Raw genomic sequence first — 20,593 nt, forward strand, 5'->3', positions numbered from 1 at the left:
GTAATAATAATAATAGCTGTCTCAAAGTAGGAGACAAAAAACCTGTCAGTCTTGTTTTCTGGATACATGTTCGAGATTTTGGCTTTAGGGGTATTAGGTTAGCACTAGAAAAAAATGTTAGCCATGATATCATGAAGCTTGTCCAAGGATAGGCATGCTCTGTACCTTGTCCTGAATTGTGAGCACCAGGTTGAAAACCAATCTGAAAAATAGGAAGGGCTTAAACAGACCTCTCCATTACTCCAAAGGAAAATTGAAACAGGGAAGAGTGAGAAATGATAGAAACAACTTATGTTCCTAAAGTAATGGAAGGACATACTGAACAGTGAATCATGGCCAAGCATGCATAACAAGCATTGATTCATTCCACTTAGTTATGCCAGATTATGTTGTCTTGGTAACAGTCAAAAGAAAAGTCTTGATACTACTACCTCCCAGCTGATGGAAGATATTCTTTACTAAAGTGTAAAAGTCATGTCCTCTTGTGAGCCAACCCTAAATATTGTGTTAACACTTGGTTTACTTACTATTTCAGCTCCTGAAATTTTTTGTTATTATCTGCTTTTATTATGCTACTTTTTAACAAACAACGCTATAAATTGTGATTTTTTTTTTTCTGAAGGCTTCAATAGTGAATTGATCTCTTGGAACCATATGTCACTCTTCTGGGAGGTGTATCCTATCATCTAAAAGAGTGTAGTCTTTGTGACCCATATTTTTTGTAGGTGGGAGCTTCTTGATAGTGCAATGTAGATACTAAACTGAATAAAAGTAAATAAATGTAAACAACGGTAACTAAAGTACAGTGTTAAAAAAGCTACACAGAAAATCAAGGCATATCACTGAATCCACAAGGAAATGAATCCTACGGCAGTGCTAATTCAATTAATGTCATATTAGCATAGACTAAGGAAGATTTATCCTAGTAAATAGAGTACTCCTTGCCTCCATCTGGAACTAATTTACAAGAGTACCGCTCCAGGAACATGCTAAAATGTGGTAAAAGAACATAACTTATTAAATTTTATTTTGTGCTTTTCCCCAGCTTCTACAGCAATCATCACCACCACTAATTGTGGTGTTTCTGTTATTAATATGCATTCTATTGACATTTAAATGTTTCCAACAGGGAAATAAAACTACCATGGAGGTCAGCCCTCAATTTTCAATAGATCAACAAACTAGATATCAAATGAAAATATTAGAATTGACTTTTAGTAAATCAGCCAACTTTCATGAAAAAAAGAATAATTTTTTGACTACTATAAAAAATGGCATAATTTTAAGCCCTATTAATTTGTCTTGCTAGAATTTTTCTATTATGCAGGAAAAAGAGCCCAAGCATTTTTGAAGTTGATTCACTAACAGTCTCCTGCCCTACCCTTTTTGAGACAATCTTGCAATTGTGAAATGATGGACTTGGGAATAGGCTATACAAAAAGTATACAGAAGTAGGCTAAAAAGTGTCTGGACAAGGGCCACAAAGTTGATCAAAGCACAGTAGAGCCTGCCATGTGAAGGAAGAAGACATGGATGAGCCCTTTTCACTGTATTTCAATATTTAGAGGGTAGCTAAGAAGAGGATAGTGACTCCCTTTTTACAAGGAGTCATATAGAAAAGATCAACAGCTAGGAGAACAAGTTATTCCTGGGAAGATTCCAAGTACACACAAGGGATTTTTTTTTTTTTACTGTGAGATCAGCCGTTAGAAGATTCTCCCCAGGGAGATAGCAGATTCCCCAACATCAGACACTTTCAAGGTTTAGCTAGACTGAGTGCTGGCCCATCTTGTCTGGACTGTCCTTTTGCCAGATGATCCTTAGAGTTCCTTTCAACATGATAGTTTATGATTCTATTCCATCACAGTAACGTATTTGTTGTGAAAGCAGTTGTTGTCTAGACATAAGTACATATACATGGGCTAATGCAGGCCTGTTTGAGTTTATATTGATGTACATTGTATGCATTTGTTGCAGGTGGTATGCAACCCTTTTCTTTAGTTTTCATGTTCAAGGGTAGAAGCAGACAAAAATAAGTGCTTGTCTTGATGCAAGTTTCTATAAATCAGTGTTAAATGGGAGGGGGGGACAGGGAAATCTCAGTTAATTGCTGTGAAAATCTTGCACTATTTCTAACCCTTCTCCAATTCAATGGAGAGCAAGGTGGTTTAAGAACTCATTTCTCTAGCTTTGTTTGTATGCATGAAGAGACTCTTGGCAACCTGAAGAGAAGCATCTGGGGGATATTATGGCTGAGTGATGCCACAGCAGTCTGATTTAGAAGCAATTTCGATGATTTATGCCACAGCTCTTGTTTATCCAATAGGAACATGTCCTCCCCAAGGGTCAGTACAGCAGGACTCACTTGTGTGTGAGATGGTTTCACTGCTGCCACTGAAGGGATAGGAGAACTGCATAGATAGAACCCACAGTTGTGTCTTTTGCCTTGTTAGTCATATTATACCTTCATCTTTTTTGAAGTTGAACATTTAATTAAAGCTCAAATATTATTAGGTTTCAGATCCTGTACTGCTAGCTGTGTAAGGCAGGACATGTTATTTTGTTTGAATAGCTACATGTGGTCCCAGTCCTTCGGAATTACAGGCAGAACCACATCTAAAGTACGGCTCAGTGTTCCCTAGGAACATCAGTCCTCTTCTAGTACTGGTTTTCTAAATGGTTAACTCATATGTGTGTGACTCCAGCAGAGGAATCCAGGTACCTAGAGTAATTTTAAAGGCCTTGTGTATGCTGTCTGGCTTTCAACTGCCAGTCTGGAAGTGCAGGGCTTCTGCAAGCTCTGCATCATGTCTGCCACTCTCATCTGAATGTTCTGAATGATAGGAGGTGTTGTAAGCAACACGAGACACCTATTTCAAGGCATCAGGATAACTCCCTAGGTGACCAAACAAAAGACTGAGATAAGCACAGTCTTTCAGTCACCCCCCACACCCTTCAATATCAATATAGGACACAGATTTACTGCAGCAGTTCAAATAAAATGTTGTGTCCCATGGAGACCTTCATACTTAGTTAAGTGTGCTTTTGCCATTGTTAAATTTGCCAAAAAGGTACAAGACTCTTAAATGCATCAGGCAATTCAATAGAAAATCAGTAAAGTCTTTGTGCTAAGTATTTCCATATAATATTTCAAGGTCAATAGCTACCTAGAATGTTTCCTTAATTTGTGCAACTGCTCTAAGATAAAGGATGCTCTTGACTCAATAACAAAAATTATAAATCATGCAGGAACAATTTTAAATAGATGGTTTAGCACAGAAAAAAGTGATGTGTGTGTGGGTTTGTTGTGGCTTATTTTGGTTGGTGTTTGTTTTTTGTTTTGTTTGGGTTCTTTCCCTAATAAGGCATAATAACTCTTTATCTTGACTAATTTACATGAGGAAGTGTTAGATGCACACTCCATAAATAACATTATCTTGTAATTTCCAGTGTCTGATCCTATGCCTCAAGGTTCAGTGAGTAACATTATGGAAGTGCTATGTTCTTTCAGGATGGTTTGCATTTCCCTAAAATACACAACCCCCCTAAACAGGTATAACAATTAGAACAGTTGCTCTCTCTCAGTAATTTTGTGTGTTTGTGAAGCTGTACTTAGAAAACACTGCTACAGAGAAAATATTAGGTTAAATTGTAATTATTGTAGTGCTTTCCTTTCACAGTGATGAAGTCTCTCCCTGGTACGTGGATTGAAGTCTGAAACTATTATTGCTCAGACTACGCCTCTATGTCATAAATAATAGAGCAGTTACTGACACATATTGATGCTTTTTGGTGCATAATGCTTTATGCTCACCTAAAGTAAATTACTTAGTTCCTGGGTTTTGAGTGTCCTTAAGCAGAACCCAGATAAAATGCTCTATTTTTGTTCTTGTTCACCTAGTAATGATACCACAAACTGCTGTGCAAACCTCTTCTCAGGTCCATTTGGTCAGTGCAACCACAGCCCCTGGCAGTCAGAATGGAATCCTGCTGCTGAAGCAGTTAGCCTGAGAGGACAACCTGAATTAGCTATGTTTGCTTTCCTGGACTCTGTCTGTAGGAGAAGATGGAGTATGAAAATTCCCGACAGTGTTTGTCAGAGTAACAGCTTTGCTCCTAGCTCACCAGAGATTCTATGCCTGGCAGACTGGCCCAGAAGGGTGGAAGTCTGTCCCAAGGGTGGAACAGGCACATCTTACCCTGATGAGAGGCAGAGCTAAGCTCAGCTGATACCTTCACTGGGTGCAGTTTTGGGGGCCTCTACCACAGTGGGTGTACAATCCTGACTGCTACCAGACAGTTTTGAGGCTGTTCTGCCACACCTTTAGTTGAGGAGAGTGTACACAGGTGTCAGTGTGAACCTTTACATGCTGTTCTCTGGTGTGCCCCTGATGGGCCTGTTGTTACTGCACAGTGCTTGCCCCAGGGCAGCTGTGATGGCACAGGCAAGGGCTAACACCCAGCTGACCTGCTGGCCTTGGCAGATCCACTGTGCAGCACGGAGCAGAGGGCAGCTCCATCCCCTCCTGCTTTGGTTGGCCTGCAGGGATAATGGAGGATGACTTTGCAGCAGGAGCATCCCCCCTCAGAAAAAAACAATTAATTTATTTCATATTCTGGCCCTGTGGGCCCAGATTAAGGAATGGTCCAGATTTTGTGCAGTATGGACTGTGCAGAATATTGTGGACTACTACTTTGAATTATTCTCATGTAAATTTTTCCTGCTCCCTTTGTGTGGCATCATATGAAATCCATGGGATCAGTACTCTTAGAAGACATACAGGGCAATAATGGGAATGGAGCTCCAGGCATGGATCTTTAACTAGGTGGCATGCTTAATGGTGGGCTTTCACTCTAACATCTGCTCATGGTCTCCATAGTGAGCTCAAGTCTGCCATGCCATTCTTCAGGCCTGGTTGCTGCCCCAGCTCCTAAAGACGAGAGTTATCACTTCATCTGAAGCAATAGTGATCTTCTGTCTCTGTTATCTGGCAAAAGAAATGAAATTAGTAAAATATCCTTACAATACCATTTACTTATTCTAATGTTAGAAAAGTTTTTTTTTCCTCTGTTAAAATGTTTTTATGAACAGTGTTGTTTGCTCTGGCCCTATCAACTGTCATCCAGGATATTCTGGGAGGCTGAAGGGGTTGGCATCGCTTTTAGACTGAGCAGCAGTCAGAAACAGAAAATATGGGACAAAATAAATGTCAGCACCAGATGTTCAGCATCAGAGGGATGGCAACACCAGGTGTGACATGTAAAAAGGTGATATACCAATGCAGACACAAAGATGGATAAATAGGAAAGTGGAGCCACTGATGGCTGACAGTTCCCAGCAAATGTGAAGAATGACATTTGTCTCTTAATGCCTAAAGATTTAGCCCGATCTCTAAATGGCTTAAGAACAGCCTGCTGGTGCTTGTATGTTTGGTACTGGTCGGAAGACTTCTCAGTGGCAAGGCCACTCAGTGGCTAAACTTTGCAAATCCTCCTTTGGAGCTGGCAAACTATAAGCACAAATGCAGAACAGAGCTTATGTGTTGACTTAATTCAGAAATTAGTCTGCTTAATACAAACCAAAACTTATCTCCGATTTGAACTAAATGCATAGCCACTGCAGATAATCCTCTGAAGAATGTGTTGCTTTCCAGATACCAAATTTCTTGTGATGAACAACTGGGGGAACCCATGGGATACCTGCATTTACTGAGTGCAGGTTCACAGGAGGATGGAGAAACAGAACATCTCAGCTTGTTGAGGATGTTCTGTTTGAAAAGGACGAAAATGCAAAAAATAAAGGGTTGGGATAGAGGCAGAGGAAGGAAATGGAGGGGGGGGGAAAGATGCAACAACCCGAATGTTGATTTTAGAGGATGTGTGTGTAACTTTGACAGGGGAGATTTAGATTAGATATAGTGAGAAGGTTCTTCACTCAGAGGGTGGTTGGGCATAGGAACAGCCTCCCCGGGGAGGTGGTCACAGCACCAACTTGACAGAGTTCAAGAAGTGTTAGGGCAATGCTCTCAGGCTCATTTTGTGGTTCTTGGGGCTGTCATGTGCAGGGCCAATAGCTAGACTTTGATGGTCTTTTCAGTCTTTTCCTACTCAGGACATTCTATGATTTTCTGATTCTATCATTACTTCTCAGAACCAAATTACCACTTAAATGTATTATTCAAGGCTTCAGTATTGTCAAAATATGATTTTAAAAAGATATCTCCTGCTCTACTACCAGATAGATGAAGTTGTATCTTTCAGTGGCTTGGATTTCAGTGTAGGATATTTATTATTTTATGGAAAATAAGGTATCAATAATTGTGCCAATAGTTTAAAACACAGTTTGTGAGTATGAGGCACATATTTCCTGTATACATTTCCTTCAGTTGCCAAACTGATTTAATTTTTCTGTTAAAGAAACCAGATTAGGACTTTGGTTCCTCCCCAGGTAATCCACAATTTTAAGACTTCATCTTCATGTAATTATTTCTTCATGCCAGTAAGTTGTGTTTTTTCTGTGACTCATTATTTATATGCTTTATAGTAGAATCAACACCCATTGTTGATAAGTTGATGGGAGCTGTCTGTCACTCTGTGGAATGCTAATTACTCTGCCCTCTGTCGTTGAGCTTAGGTACCTGGGGAGTCTAACAAGTGTAGCTAATGAACAACACATGCAGTGGCTGTGGGACTTCAGTGGGAAGACGCCATTTTGGATAGGCAAGTATATTGGCTGCAAGTTCTCTCTGCAGATTGCAGTTACTGTGCATGTTGAAAAGCAGAAACTGCTGTAGCAGTTCAAGCCCAGATTTCAAACACTGTATTGTTCTCATATTTCTGCTGCTTTATTATTTCAGTGCAAGGCATAAACCAAAAAGCCATAATTTACCTGGCTACTTTTATAAGTCTTTATCAAAAAGATGTGTTTATCATGATGTCTGTTGCTGGACTGTTTTTGCCTTGAAACCTTTCCTATTTTGACACAAGCTGAAGAAAATAGTTCCAGCTCCTACAATTTTATCTTGTCTTTCTTTCAACTGTTATTTTATTTATCCCTAATTTAGCTTTTTCTTTTATTTTGTTTTAACTTAGATAATTATTTGTGTTACTCCTAATTTAATGGTGTTGTCTTGTGTTAGAAATCTTATTAATTAATTAGATGATAAGCTAAAGAACATTTCATCATATCATTTCAGATTTAGCTACTTCTTATTAGGCACTTAATATTTAATGAGAAATTGAAAGAATTTGGATGGGTCTTAGTACATCCTTTCTGTGAACGACTGCCTTAGCTCATATACTAGTGGTACTGCTTTTTTCTAACCTTGTTTCTGCTACACTGTCCTCAGTGTTGTTCTTTCTCTCTGATTCTGGACTGTGATTATCAGCTCTTAGTAATTTGCTGAGATGGACCTACTAGGTATACTAAATTAACTTAGAAAAATACAGTTAGTTTTGGATCATGTTTAATGATATCATAATTCTGCTAACTTGAAAGAAATAAATTTATTTGACAAAGATAAAGAGTACAAGATTGTTATGCCAATTATGGTCTCTCACAAGAAGACAAGTCATGTCTGAAATTATGCCATGCCTATTGGTCTTAGAGGCTAGGGGAAAAGATATGTTTTCTTTTGTACTAATTAACACAAACTAGTTTTACAAGTGTTAATTTAAACAGTGTAAATCATGTCCATAAAGATCTGCAGAATTTTATATTCAGAAGAAATCTGAAGGCATCTGATGCTGCCCAGACTCCTTGCTATTTCAAGTATCGAAAGAGAAGCCTACGAGGTCGTAGACATGCAATAGATCAAAGGAGAAAAAAACATTTTAGAGACGCACTATTGCAGAGAAGTGCACTTTCTTTTATTCATACAGCACTAACTGTGATTCAAGTGAACTAATTAAATCATAAATTGTGTTTTGCTTGTGTTCTATCAGATGTTTTCTCTCAGAATGCAACTGTATGCATTTTTTAATAAAGAACAACTTATAGAACAGCATAATTCTCTTGGCATCTGGCTCCAGTGACAATAAACACCACTGATTTGTCTTACTGATTTCACACAGGTTTGAATGACCAAGTCAATCCTGGGCACTGGGAGTGGAATGGAGGAGAGCCTGTAACCTACATAAACTGGAGAAGAGGCTCCTACCACTTTTCAGTGAGAGGAAGAAATTGTGTATTTGTGCAGAAGCGAGGAAAATGGCAAGCAACTGACTGCAAGAAGGTCAAACCAAACAGCTATATATGTTCAAGGAAGTTGTAATGGATGGAGGATGCCTCTGAAAGAATATGGACATTCATGCTATTTCAGTATGTTAGCTGTGTTAGAAAACCATTCTAATCATCAGCAGGGCTTATTTTATATGCTGCCAGAGGTGCAGATGCACTGGCAACTAACGAAGGTATAGAGATCAGATGCAAAAACTAAGCCCAGGTTAAGGTTTTGAAATCTCCCCAAAGACTTTGATCTGCCACTTACCTATGAGTATTTTTATACCAAAGAGCTGGGTCTCAAGGCTTTCATCACACTTCTGTGCAAAAGTACTTTTTCTTTAAAGAAAGTACCATGTCAATTGATTTGCTTGCCTCTTAAAGGAAGAGTTGTGAGCTGCAGTTTTACTCTGCAGTCACACAAAGAGGAATGCTGCTGGGGCTGGAAATAAGGGTAGATAGTTGCCTAAAACCAAATCTTTTGGGTGATGATGTGAGTGATGTCATGTAAGTACTGGAGTTTGCTTGGTGGATACCCAAGTACATCTTACAAAAGTACCAATGGCTGGACACTGCCTGGTGACAGAGTACTAACAGGAGCAAGGCCTTGTATTTCTTCTACCTCCCCAGGCCAGCTTCAGAACCTAATGGATCTGCCCACACCGAGTTGCATCTGTTTCACATTCCTAAGCAAAAATTTTCTTTTTTTTTTTTCCTGGAACTGCAGGATGGTGTTGTAATTTTTAGTGTAATTAAATAATGGGACATCTTTAAATCAAATCTTACAGCAAATGATGATTTATTAAAAAAAACCCCACAACTTAATCCTAGGATATTATTTGGGGATATTCACTGATACATGAACATCAATAGGATTTATATGTGTGTATAAACCAATGTAATCATGAGACACATTTCATAGTAAAGCAGCTATGGCTTTTGAAAAGTATTAATCTAAGTCCTTATTAGGGATTTTGAGGCTTTTAAAAATAATTTTTAAAAATCCAGATTTAATTGTAAGAATGGCTTAAAACTCAGCAATTAATAGGAAAAAAACCAGCTGGCCAAACTTATTATTTTAGAAAAATACGGTTGCACTATAACCATTTTGTAACAATATAGTAGATTTATATTTTACTTGTCAAAAGCTTGCTTTTTGAATTTTTTTACTGCCAGCCTTAAAATTACAAAAAAAAAAACCCAACCAACCAACCAACCAACCCCAAAAAAACCAACCAAACAAATAAAAAAATCCAAACCAAACCCAATCAAAACAACAAAAACAAATCAAAACAAACAAACAAACAAAAACAATGAAAAACCCAAACAAAAATGAAATGAGGATCCAAGCATAGGCATCCTAAAAAACAAATATTAAATCTCCTCTTAATAGGAGCCAGTGTGTGGCAGCTGGTTTGGAAGTGAGTAGGGTGAATTTGCCCCGCACCTATGAACCCTCATCCTTCCCATCTGCCTGCCTGCTGCTGGCAGTTGATCCCCCTTGCTCATCTGTTCAGCCAGCCTCTGGATCAGTTTTGCAACAGAGCTGCAAAACCTCCTTCTTGCGCTGCTCATAGCAATTTCTCAGTCCTGCAAGAGACAGACAGAGTAGAATCACCTCTGCTCTCTGAGCTAAAGGACACTTTCAGGGGTTTTATCTTCCTCCTCTTTGCCTTTGTCATGCATGGGTTACTCATCCTTCCTCCTTGCCTGTGACAAGTTATATCAACACATGAGCAGCTGAACAGTCTTTGTATACAGGAAAGAGCCTCCCTGAAAATACTGCTGCCAATAAATACGGGTGCATTGCAGAATCAGAGAAAAAACATACTGGGGACAGAAACTCCTCACCTTTTCTCTTGCTATCAACAGATGCAGACAAAAATATTTCCAGGATTTTAATTTTTTTTTTTAATTTTTCTTAATTTTTTTTAATTCTTTTAAAATTTTTTTAAGGTAATAGTTATGAGAAGTTTTTAGACACTTTTGCTAGACAGAAACTCTTTTGTTTAAGGAGTTTTCTAGGTCAACATAGATATGCTACTTGTCTCCAAACCAAGTACTCCTGAATATCTAGTTTTAGACCTGATTTTATTCCTGAAATTTTTCATTACAGAAAAAAACAAAGCATCTAAAAAAGCACTCTCAGTATCTTTTAGTGGTGTATTCTGGAATTCCAGGGAAAATTGACTAACATAAACTTTTATTTTTAGGGCCTTTTAAAAATAAAAGATGTAGAATTTATTGGTGCTAATTTGATAAAACCTATTGAGATTATTCAAATACCTCTCCCAATTATTTAATAAATTAATGATATCAACAGAGTGGGGATTTTGACACAGGTGCTTGTTACTTGATCAGTAACTAATAAATGACCCATGCCATCTGACACAACAGTGACCTCAGGTTTGCTTTTGAGAGTAGGGGAAGTTTTCTGTACATCATTTGAACTACTTTATAGTGACTTCTGCGCATGAAGATTTTACCACACAACAGATTTTTAGTTGTGCGAACTGCATGAGTTTACTGGCTTAGTTTTGTCTGAAACAATACACTAATGAAACTAAAATTCTTATATTGCAGAGCAAGTATATTTCTGCCCTGAGAGGGCAGCTGATTTTTTTTCCAATACAATTAACTGCTCCAAACATTTAATTAATAAATTTCATTTTTCCTGTCCTTAAATAGGTATTTTTTCACAGATCTTTACATCTTTTATTGTCATTGTTAGATACTAGAGTTCAAAGAACAAAACACACTCAAATCAGGGAAAGCACAAATATTTTTTTCTGTTGACATAGGAAATTATGGCTTCTAAGAAGTTTAGAAATGGATGGGCCTACAGTTCTGAGGAGCTTTGGGGATTTTTTAATCTTCAGCATTTTTGAATTAGATGCTGAGTAAACTCCACGAAAAATCAGTATTTAGGGGATCAGCACTATGAGGAGTGATATGAGGAGTATTTCAAAAGGCTGAAAATAAGAAAAAGGAGCATGAAATTCTGGTGTTCACATATGGATGCCACACTTTCTGGATAAACAAAGGATTTATTTCACCAGAGCTATCCATAAATGCATACCCAAGAGCAACAGAACCAAGATGCTAAGTGAAAATCTAGCAGTTATATTAGATTTATATACAGGGATGGGCTGTGTGAGCACTGTGTGTGCTTGTCACTTTTAACCACTTTCACTCCCTGTCAAATATCTTTTAAATATGTCAATATTTCAAACAAATTTTACAGGGAGGTAGTTAACTCAAAAACAATGATTGTGGAAAAAATGGATAGGCAACAGGTCACAGGAGCATTTGCTCTGAACCAAAGTATTCTAAAACACTTGAGTTTTTATTAACTTTATATATATATCAAGTATTTAGTATGAAAAATATCAGAAAAGTTTTCCAGATCTTCTTCCTACATATGGATACTTCAAGCCTTTATTCATTCAAATTATCAAAATAACTTTGAGAGAATTATGCATAAGATTCAGTGACTACTGCTGATTCTGCATTATTTACATCACAAGATTGGTGCTATGGTAATTTTTCTATTCAAAACACTATATATATTGTCATGTTTAACTCTGTAATGTGTGTTAATAAAAACCCAAAAACATACTTTATTGAATATGAATTTCTTAATTTCAAAATTGCACAAAAACTTTCTAGTGATAATGACTTTAGTTATTAATAGAAATAATATAAATATATAATATAAATATATAATTATAGATATTTATACATCATATAAGATTTTATAATTTAGATTTATTTATATTTATTTATATTTTATATATCATATACAGACATAAATAAATTATATTTTTATATTATATATATTATATTTTATATATAAATAATATAAATTTATAATATAAATGCCCTTATAGTTAAGCATAATACAGCTACTGTTTACTCTGATCAGCTTCTGATCAGTTTTTTCTTCTGTTTGGGCCAATTATTGAGTGAATGCTATAAGGACATTTGTACCATAAGTTAACCCCACATAAAAGACAAAAATGCTGCTTATTTTGAGAAATAAATCTAAGAAAAGGTATAGGTCTGCAAGCAGGATATACAAGAAGAAGAATGAATTCAAGCAAGACTGCCAGTCTATAAAAATTATTTAAATATGATTCTTGATTTAAATAAGGATGTGAAAAAAGTCCTTGTCCCTCAGAAACCTCAGTCTTCTTCAGAGGAAGTTCTCCTCCCTCGTTGCCCTTTAAGAAGCTATGCTAACTGTAGTATGGACAACTCTGTGTTACTTAAATACTGTTCTCAATGTCAGTACACTTAAATGATATGAACAAAATAGCTCTTGTTCCCAAGACTTTTTTTTTTTTTTTTTTTGCATAGAGGTAATGTCTTTTTTTCAATCAGAAGTAGTCCTGATCAACAGGTTCTAATAGAAGGAATCCCATGGTTTAGAGGTACAAGGGAGTCCAGGATAGCTGGTCAGTATTCAGCATTCCTCCCAGCTCAAGACAAATGGATCCCCATGAGCAAGAAATCAAACAATGGTGGCAGGTGACCTACAGGGATGAGCAGAAAGCTTCTAGCAAATCTCAAACAGGAAATTTATGGAACATGGAAAAAGAGAGAGGCTATATGGGAGACCTATAGGAGTATTGTGGGCATTCTGGTGATAGAAGATATAGAGAAGGCAGAGTAATTGAATTCCTTTTTTGCCTCAGACTTCACTGCTGCAGCCATCCTTCAGGAATCCCAGACCCTCGAGGCAAGAGAGGAAGGTTGGAGAAAAGAATACTTGCCCTTGGCCACTGCAGGTTTGTTTAGAGATTGGCTAGGCAGACAAAACCACAAATCCATGGGCCTGATGGGTTGCACGCACAGGTGCTGAGAGAGCTGGCAGATGTTGTTGCTAAGCCCACTCTGCATCTTCTTTGAAAAATAATGGAGGAGAGGTGCCTGATGACTAGAGTAAAGCCAGTGTCACTTCCATCTTCAGAAAAGGCAACAAAGAGGACCTGAGAAGCTACTGGCCAGTCAGCCCCACCTCCATCCCTGGAAAGGTGTTGGCACAGATCACTCTGGAAGCTGTGATCCAGCACATAAAAGAAGAGAAGGTCATCAGGAGTAGTCAAGATGGACTCACCAAAGGCAAATCATGTTTGAGCAATGTGATGGCCTTCTGTGATGGCATGGCAGGATGGTTGATGAGGGGAGAGCAGTGGATGTTGCCTACATGAGCTTCAGCAAGGCTTTTGACACTGTCTTCCATAAAATCCTCATAGGTAAGCTTAGGAAATTGTGGGTTAGAGGAATGGACAGTGAGGTGGATCAGGAACTGGCTGAAGGCAGAGCTCAGAGAGTCATGATCAGTGCAGCAGAGTCCAGCAAGAGGCTTGCACATAGTGATATTCCCAAGGGATCAATATTGGGACCAAACTTATTCAACTTACTTGTCAATGATCTGGAGAAAGGGATCAAAGGCACCCTCAACAGGTCTGCTGGTGACTCCAAACAGGGGCAGTGGCTGATGCACCTGAAAGCTCTGCTGCCATTCAATGGGACCTTGATCAGCTGGAGGGTTGGGCAGAGAGAAACCTGGTGAGGCTCAACAAGGGCAAGTGCCAGGTCCTGCACCTGGGCAGGAACAGCCCCAAGTGCCAGCACAGCCTGGGCTGACCTCCTACAGAGCAGCTCTGTGGAAAAGGACCTGGGACTCCTGGTGCATCACAAGCTGCCCATGAGCCACCAGTGCCCCTGTGGCCAGGAGGGCCAACGTCATCCTGGGCTGCATTGGCAAGAGTGTGGCCAGCAGGTCAGGGAGGTGATCCTCCCCCTCCACTCAGCCCTGGTGAGGCCATTCCTGGAGTGCTGTGTCCAGTTCTGGGCTCCTCAGCACAAGGGAGACAAGGAGCTACTGGAGAGGGTCCAGTGGAGAGCCACAAGGATGATCAGGGGTCTGGAGCTTCTCTCTCATGAGGAGACACTCTGGGAGCTGGGATTGTTTGGTCTGGAGAAGAGAAGACTGAGAGGGGATCTCACCAATACACAGAAATATCTCAAAGGTGGGTGTCAGGAGGATGGTGCCAGACTCTTTTCAATGGTGCCCAGAAACTGGTTTAAGTACAGTGACCATAAACTAAAGCATAAGACATTCTATCTCAACATGAAGCAGAACCTTACAGTGAGGGTGACAGAACACTGGAACAGCTGCCTGGGGAGGCTGCAGAGTCTCCCTCTCTGGTGACACTCCAAATCCACCCGGATGCACTCTTTTGTCACCTGCTCTAGGTGACCCTGCTTTGGCAGGAGGTTTGGGCTGGATGATCTTTAGATGTTCCTTTCAACCCTAATGACTGAAAGGGTGATTCTGTGATTAAGAATCTGGTATCTGAAGAATTGCATATAATCAGAGTGAGCAAAAGAATATCCTTTTATGCATATAGAAGAAATTTTAAGATAAGTTTGTATCTATTTTTGTATTAACTAAAAATATCTTGTGTGCATCTTCCTTGGACCATATTTTGGTGGTGGTGTCAAATTCTTCAGTGAATAACCTGTGTCTCTCAAATTATTCACAACAATCTAGGAAGTTGCATCTTCCTGACACTGATTGTCTTTGCCCAAACTCTTTTTCCCTGTCCCACAGGTTTTCCCAGTGTCTTTCTCTCGGTCCCATGCCTTAGCAATCTGCTGCAATCAGTTACAGACCCAGGAGAACTCATCAGGCTGGGTCTGGAACTGGATACAATGTCAGTTTGGCAGCACATAGTGCCTGTACCATTCAGAGACAGAATCACCCATTGTGTTCTCTGTATGTACCTACAGCCAGGGGAACATGGTCCAATACATGTGAAAGGACTAGTCCCACTGAAGCCATAAAAAAATGTTCTAAAGTAAGAGCACCTTCATTTTGGCTGCCGTAGGAAAACTTAATGCTGTTCTTAGTTCTGTTGCCAGAACACAGAAAAGAAACAGAGAAATGTTAACAAGGAAACATAAATGAGTGGAGAAAGAAACAGTGCAACAGAGGACTTGAAACATAGGGGAGTTCATGATGTAGAGTAACTAAGGCTGGAAGTACAAAACTAAACAAACCTATTGCCTGTTCTTTCATCTCATACCTTGTTAAGAGACTCTTGCTTTCATAATTAAAAATTTCCCATGTGGCCTGTATGTGATCTGCTTCCCTGAAACTCAGTAAAACAAAGACCACAGATGGCCTTCTTTGATAAGTACAATTATTGGAGAATAAACTGCATAGTGATAATTCATTAGTTCTGAGGTCTTCATATGGGGTCTGTGAAAGACATATCTGGATACAAGTTTGTCTACATCAGATGTGCTTCAAAAATTACAAGATATTGAATTGGACTGTATACATATAATCCATTTTAATGATTTTATCATCAATCATGGTATGATGAGACTATTTAGTTCAACAGAAGGCAAGTAATTCAAGCACTGCCCAAGAATTATTTTTAGGCATCAACTAGCAGCGCAGATAATGTCCATTAATGACTGAATAAACTCCAGCTTTGAAACAAATTAATAATACCATTTTGCATTTGCATAGCACTCATCATCTATAGACCTGACAATTTTAAAAGGATGGGCAAACATTCACAGTGACTATTTCTAGTGAAAACAGAATGTCCTGAATAAATTGCTACTATGAAGGTAAACTAAAGCCTGCTTGAAAGACACTGCTGCATATAGCTGTAAGATTTAATAACTAGAAAACAGTGAAAACATGTTATGCTTGTATGAAAGGGCAATCAGGCAGGAAAACAAGTTTTTAGAAAAGAAACAGCATTTTTTTTGTAGAAAGCTGAGATTAGGTCTATTTGGAACATAATGACTATGTACCCAGTCAAATGCCAGTAGTCAATTACTGGTCTATGCAGTCAATGTCACCACAAAGAGACTTGCAAATGCTTGCTATTTTTAACTTCAGAATGACTATCTGAGCTTGCTGTGTGAACTGGGATGCCTTCCTGAGAGCCTAAGCAGAGAGGCTAAGAAGAGACCTGCTGCCTCTACACAGTTATATAGGCAGCTGACTTCAAAACAGATTATGGTAGTACTTAGATATTGAAAACCACGCCCAGATGTACCATGTCCCATATCTTACCACTTTTGTCTCGTGGAAAGCAGCCATAGATATTATAGGCATGAAGGAACAGTGTTAGACTTTCTTAGCAGAACTAGAGCTGGCATGCTGCTTTTTGGTCTCATCAGATCTTAAGTAACACCATCCCAACCCCAGGAACTAGAACTGGCCTGACCTAGTAGTGAAGAGAGCTCTTTTATCAGCCTTTGGGCTGCAGACCAGCTTGCAGAGTGACTTGCTGACACCATTTTGCTTCGGTCTTCTTCCCTACCCTTCTGTAAATAATAGTTTTTACATTTACATCTGAAGGTCTCAAAGGCTTCTCTTCTTGCTGTATGTTACAGGACAGGAGTGGATTCTGATCTTGAAGAGGCTTTTTTCATTGCCATTGCACTATAATGTAACATTAGCAGCAAAACATTTCTATATATATGTCAATACTAAGATTTTTATACATTCTTTGTTAACAGTTACACTGCACCCAGGCCAGTTTAGTTTAGGTAGTCTGGGAAGCCAAATCATTCCAGTTCTACAATTGACTTAATTTTTATCTGTGCATCATCAGAGACATCCTTAGATGACCTGCAAATATGTATCTTGCTTCAAAAATTTCATGTTTGAAAGACATTGCTGGATAGTTTTGTGTGACTGTTATCAATACACATCAGATAAAAGGTATTTTAGCTACAAAAATCAACTGCTTCAGTTCAAATTGTTGGCAAACACAAATATGATGTGTGGAATCAAAATGCAGTTCTAGGCAAGAAATTAATTCCCTGAAAATCAAAGTAAAGTAACATCATACATCTAGTACACACAATTTTTCAAGAATAATACAAACTTTAGAGTCTTCTGATAGAGTTTCGTAGAAACAGGAGCTGTGAAGATTAGCATACCTAAATGGCAAATTATCTGAAGCAGAATTTCTTTTTTATATTTTAATATTGGCATCACTGTTTGCAATGTTTATTGAAAATAACTTTTCTTTCTCCCAAAGCTTTTCTCTATATGCTGTTCTAGCAGATTATTTTTTCTTACATGTTGCATAACATGGTAATTATGCAAAAGATGCCTCTGTTTTAACGTCTAATAGTCTTTAGGCAATTCTGTTGAGACTTTGAAAGCTAGAATCATAAATACCTATTTTTAACACATTTTATTTAAATATTCATTTATCATTATCACTTGACAGGATGTCTGGAGTGGCTTTGGTGCCTGAACAGGATGTAAGAGAATCTTTGAAAACGCAGGAAGCAGAGTTTCTTCACCTTAAGATCTTTTGCTCTGTGCTAGTGACATGTCTGTACTCCAGCAGCTGCAAACCTGCTGTGAGGAAGATGAAGTGAGGACTAGTGCTTCCTGACAGATTCCTCTGACTGTCTGAGCAGCAGTCTGTTAGTCATGCAGACCTTGGGTCATATCCTAAACCTGAAAGTCCAAAGTTAGACTTAACTTTTGAAAACAGTCTCCAGATTGAGCTTACTGTTTCAGCAACTGTTTTGCCTTTTCCTATCGTAATGAAATAACACTCCCTGTTTTGACAGTCTCTGGCTGTATGGAATAGAAAGTCAAAATAAACAATGGAGACCACACTGAACATTCTAATACACAACCTCAAATGTTTACTTAATTCCTCAGCCTAAACTAGACACCTTATCCAAACATTTCCCCCTGTTGACTCCTTCTGTCCTCCACAACATCCTGGGTTACTAGATTTCAGATAGGAGCTTCTAATACACATAACTCAGATTGAAAGCAGAGTTTCATTAGCACAAACTTCACTATCATAATTGTAATCTACAGTAAATGAATGCAATTAGCCCCACCAGGGTCTCTCCTGAGCCCTCCTCTCCTCTGCCATAACCTCTTGTATAAAGCTAGCATACTGCATTCATTGCAAAAGCAGCAGCTCTACAAGGTTGCCCTTCCCAGGATCATGTCACTGCTTCTGCTTCAGATGTTAGTGCTCTCATGTCTTGGAGCCACAGAGCTACAGAGAAATTCACAGCAAAGGAAAAGCAGAGCGCCATTTCAGCACTTTCTCTACCTGAACAAAAATCTGTTTGAAAGCCAAAGTTCTCCTGAGCGGACAAGTGAGAACCCAGTAGGAGTTGAAGAGACCCTGAAAGTACCAAGCTTTTTTGTATCAATTCCACAGACAGCATCTGGAAGTGAGAAGAAAGAAGAGAAAAAAATGTCCAGATTCATACTTCCCAGTGCAGGACTCCATGCAGACCAAAACCCAAGAACCTGGGTTGCATCCAGAGAGACCTCTCCTGTGGAAAACCTCTCTCCATCCCATTATTCCAGCAAGAGAGAATCTGAAGTTCCCTACAGAAAAGATGCCAAGAAATTCTGGGACCATTTCATGTTAAAGAAAAATTCAGCATCTGAAGAGGTTGTCCTGCCAATCAAGACCAATGAAATGCACCAAGAAAACTGCAGAACCCTGCCTTTTGCCCAGGTAAGAACAAGTATCCAAGATCAACAAATATGCCTTTCCCCTGTCTCTTGTAATCAGCAACTAAAGGGACATGGGTTATTTAAGTAACTTAGTCAAAGGCCTTCAGAACACTTGATCAAAAGTGGCTGAAAGACTCTGATGAAAAAGTTTAGTCTGATGAGGCAAACTGTTGAACTGCAGCACTGGAAAGCTGCAGACTCAATTTTTATAGAGTTATTTATTATTTTTATGCACAGATATTCAACATGGTCTAAGAAGGAAAGAAACTGACGAGTAATTATCCATTCAATAAATATATATCTCAACTGTTTGTACATCTGAATTATGACCTCTCTTTTAATATATACATATATGTATAGATATGTGTGTGTGTGTGTGTGTGTGTGTGCATGCGTGCGTGCATATAGAAACTCTCAGAACAAGTATTTACAGGAAAAGCTGGTTGTTCTCTTACACCTAAGCAAGGATTGTTTTCTTCTGTATTAATTAGAAAACCAATACTTATGTCTAACTCTATGCTAAGAATTTCAGAGAACTGGTAAATTGTCCCATGCATAGATGAAGCCATTCTGTCACATTGTAACATTAAGACAAGCAAACAGTATACGTAAAAGTGCTGTATTCCTTGTAAATCACCATCAATTCTCAGTGTTTCTGTAACCATGTAACCAATTCTCTGTCCTTTCTGTCAAGGACTATGTCTTTTCACATCCAAAACTAAATTTATTTCACACAGACATACATACATACAGATGTTGCCTAGAAACCTGTACTATTTGTTCTGAGAAGGAAAATGTGCAGTAGCTTTTTTGGGTTTTTTGTCCCTTTTTTGTTTTTTTTTTTTTTTTTTTTTTTTTTTTTGCTCATGCCTTCTAGCAAAGTCCATGGAGTAATTTCTGCATCAGAAACATTAAACTGCTTTCTGTTTCAGGGTGTTACTCATAACAACTGTGAGAAGGTGACAGTGCAGAATAATCTGTGTTTTGGAAAATGTAGTTCTTTTCATGTTCCTGGTTCAGAAGATCATCTTTATACCTTCTGTTCACGTTGCTTGCCCAGCAAGTTCTCCATGAAGCGCCTGGATCTCAACTGCACTGATTCTGTTCCAGTGGTGAAAGAAATCATGATTGTAGAAGAGTGTAAATGTGAAAGTCGGAAGATTAAAGACCCTGTGATTGGGACTCTACTGTCAGACTTTTATGAAAATATACATGAGCACAATTAACTTGCGCAAAGAACCTCTTAACTTGATCATAAGAATTTGCCAATGAAAAACAAGTTGACATCACTCCAGTACAAATAAACATTAAAAATGTAGACTTTCTACATGATTTCTGTTTCAACAATACCTTCACCTAAAGTGTAACAAATGTTTCCTTGCAGCTGTTAAGGAAAATGAGGTGAAATTACTGGGCATATATGTAAAGGTCTTTAACAAGGGAAAACTAAAAATTTTCCACCCTTCCTATCATTGTTTGTTGGATGCTAGTCAACAAAGACTGAATTAACATGATTTATCTGTGCAAAACCTGAATGTTGACTTGTTTTCTTTGCCTTTCCTTGTGAGGAGTGCCAATATAGCTCCATTGGCAACAAAGATGAGATTTTAGTCTATTCCCTACAAAAACGGGTCTACTTTTGCAGCAAGATAATGGCTGGAGAGTGTAAAACATAAATGGACATGAGGTACATAGAAAGCTGCAACTAGTTAATGTCATGCTGATTGAGCTCAATTGGAGTTCAGTTCTCATTGAACTAATATACCACACAATTTACACCAATAGATAATGGCAAGGGGTATTTTGCCATAGAAACCATTTGC

General features: G+C 38.5%; 2 protein-coding genes across 2 annotated transcripts in view; both read left to right on the forward strand.

Annotated features, from left to right (window-relative positions):
- The window catches only part of FREM1 (FRAS1 related extracellular matrix 1), a 57,193-nt gene extending 48,225 nt beyond the window's left edge, over positions 1-8,968 (forward strand). Inside the window, exons 35-36 of the mRNA XM_059492430.1 lie at positions 6,635-6,720; positions 8,074-8,968. Coding sequence (XP_059348413.1) covers positions 6,635-6,720; positions 8,074-8,273 — 286 coding nt within the window. The 3' untranslated portion in view covers positions 8,274-8,968. The remainder of the gene's footprint in view (positions 1-6,634; positions 6,721-8,073) is intronic.
- Positions 8,969-18,243: 9,275 nt separating this feature from the next.
- Positions 18,244-19,996, forward strand: CER1 (cerberus 1, DAN family BMP antagonist). The gene is made up of 2 exons (XM_059493169.1): positions 18,244-18,771; positions 19,703-19,996. The coding sequence occupies exons 1-2, from the start codon at positions 18,244-18,246 to the stop codon at positions 19,994-19,996; spliced, it is 822 nt and encodes a 273-aa protein (XP_059349152.1).
- Positions 19,997-20,593: the final 597 nt, after the last annotated feature.

The sequence above is a fragment of the Ammospiza nelsoni genome, chromosome Z, assembly GCF_027579445.1.
Source record: "Ammospiza nelsoni isolate bAmmNel1 chromosome Z, bAmmNel1.pri, whole genome shotgun sequence".
In the NCBI taxonomy this organism is placed as follows: Eukaryota; Metazoa; Chordata; class Aves; order Passeriformes; family Passerellidae; genus Ammospiza; species Ammospiza nelsoni.

Bases quoted from the DNA above. Each gene is read 5' to 3' on its own strand.
- CER1 (XM_059493169.1), top strand. From the start codon at position 18,244: ATGTCACTGCTTCTGCTTCAGATGTTAGTGCTCTCATGTCTTGGAGCC. The intron at 18,772-19,702 runs GTAAGAACAAGT...TTTCTGTTTCAG, and splicing joins GAACCCTGCCTTTTGCCCAG to GGTGTTACTCATAACAACTG.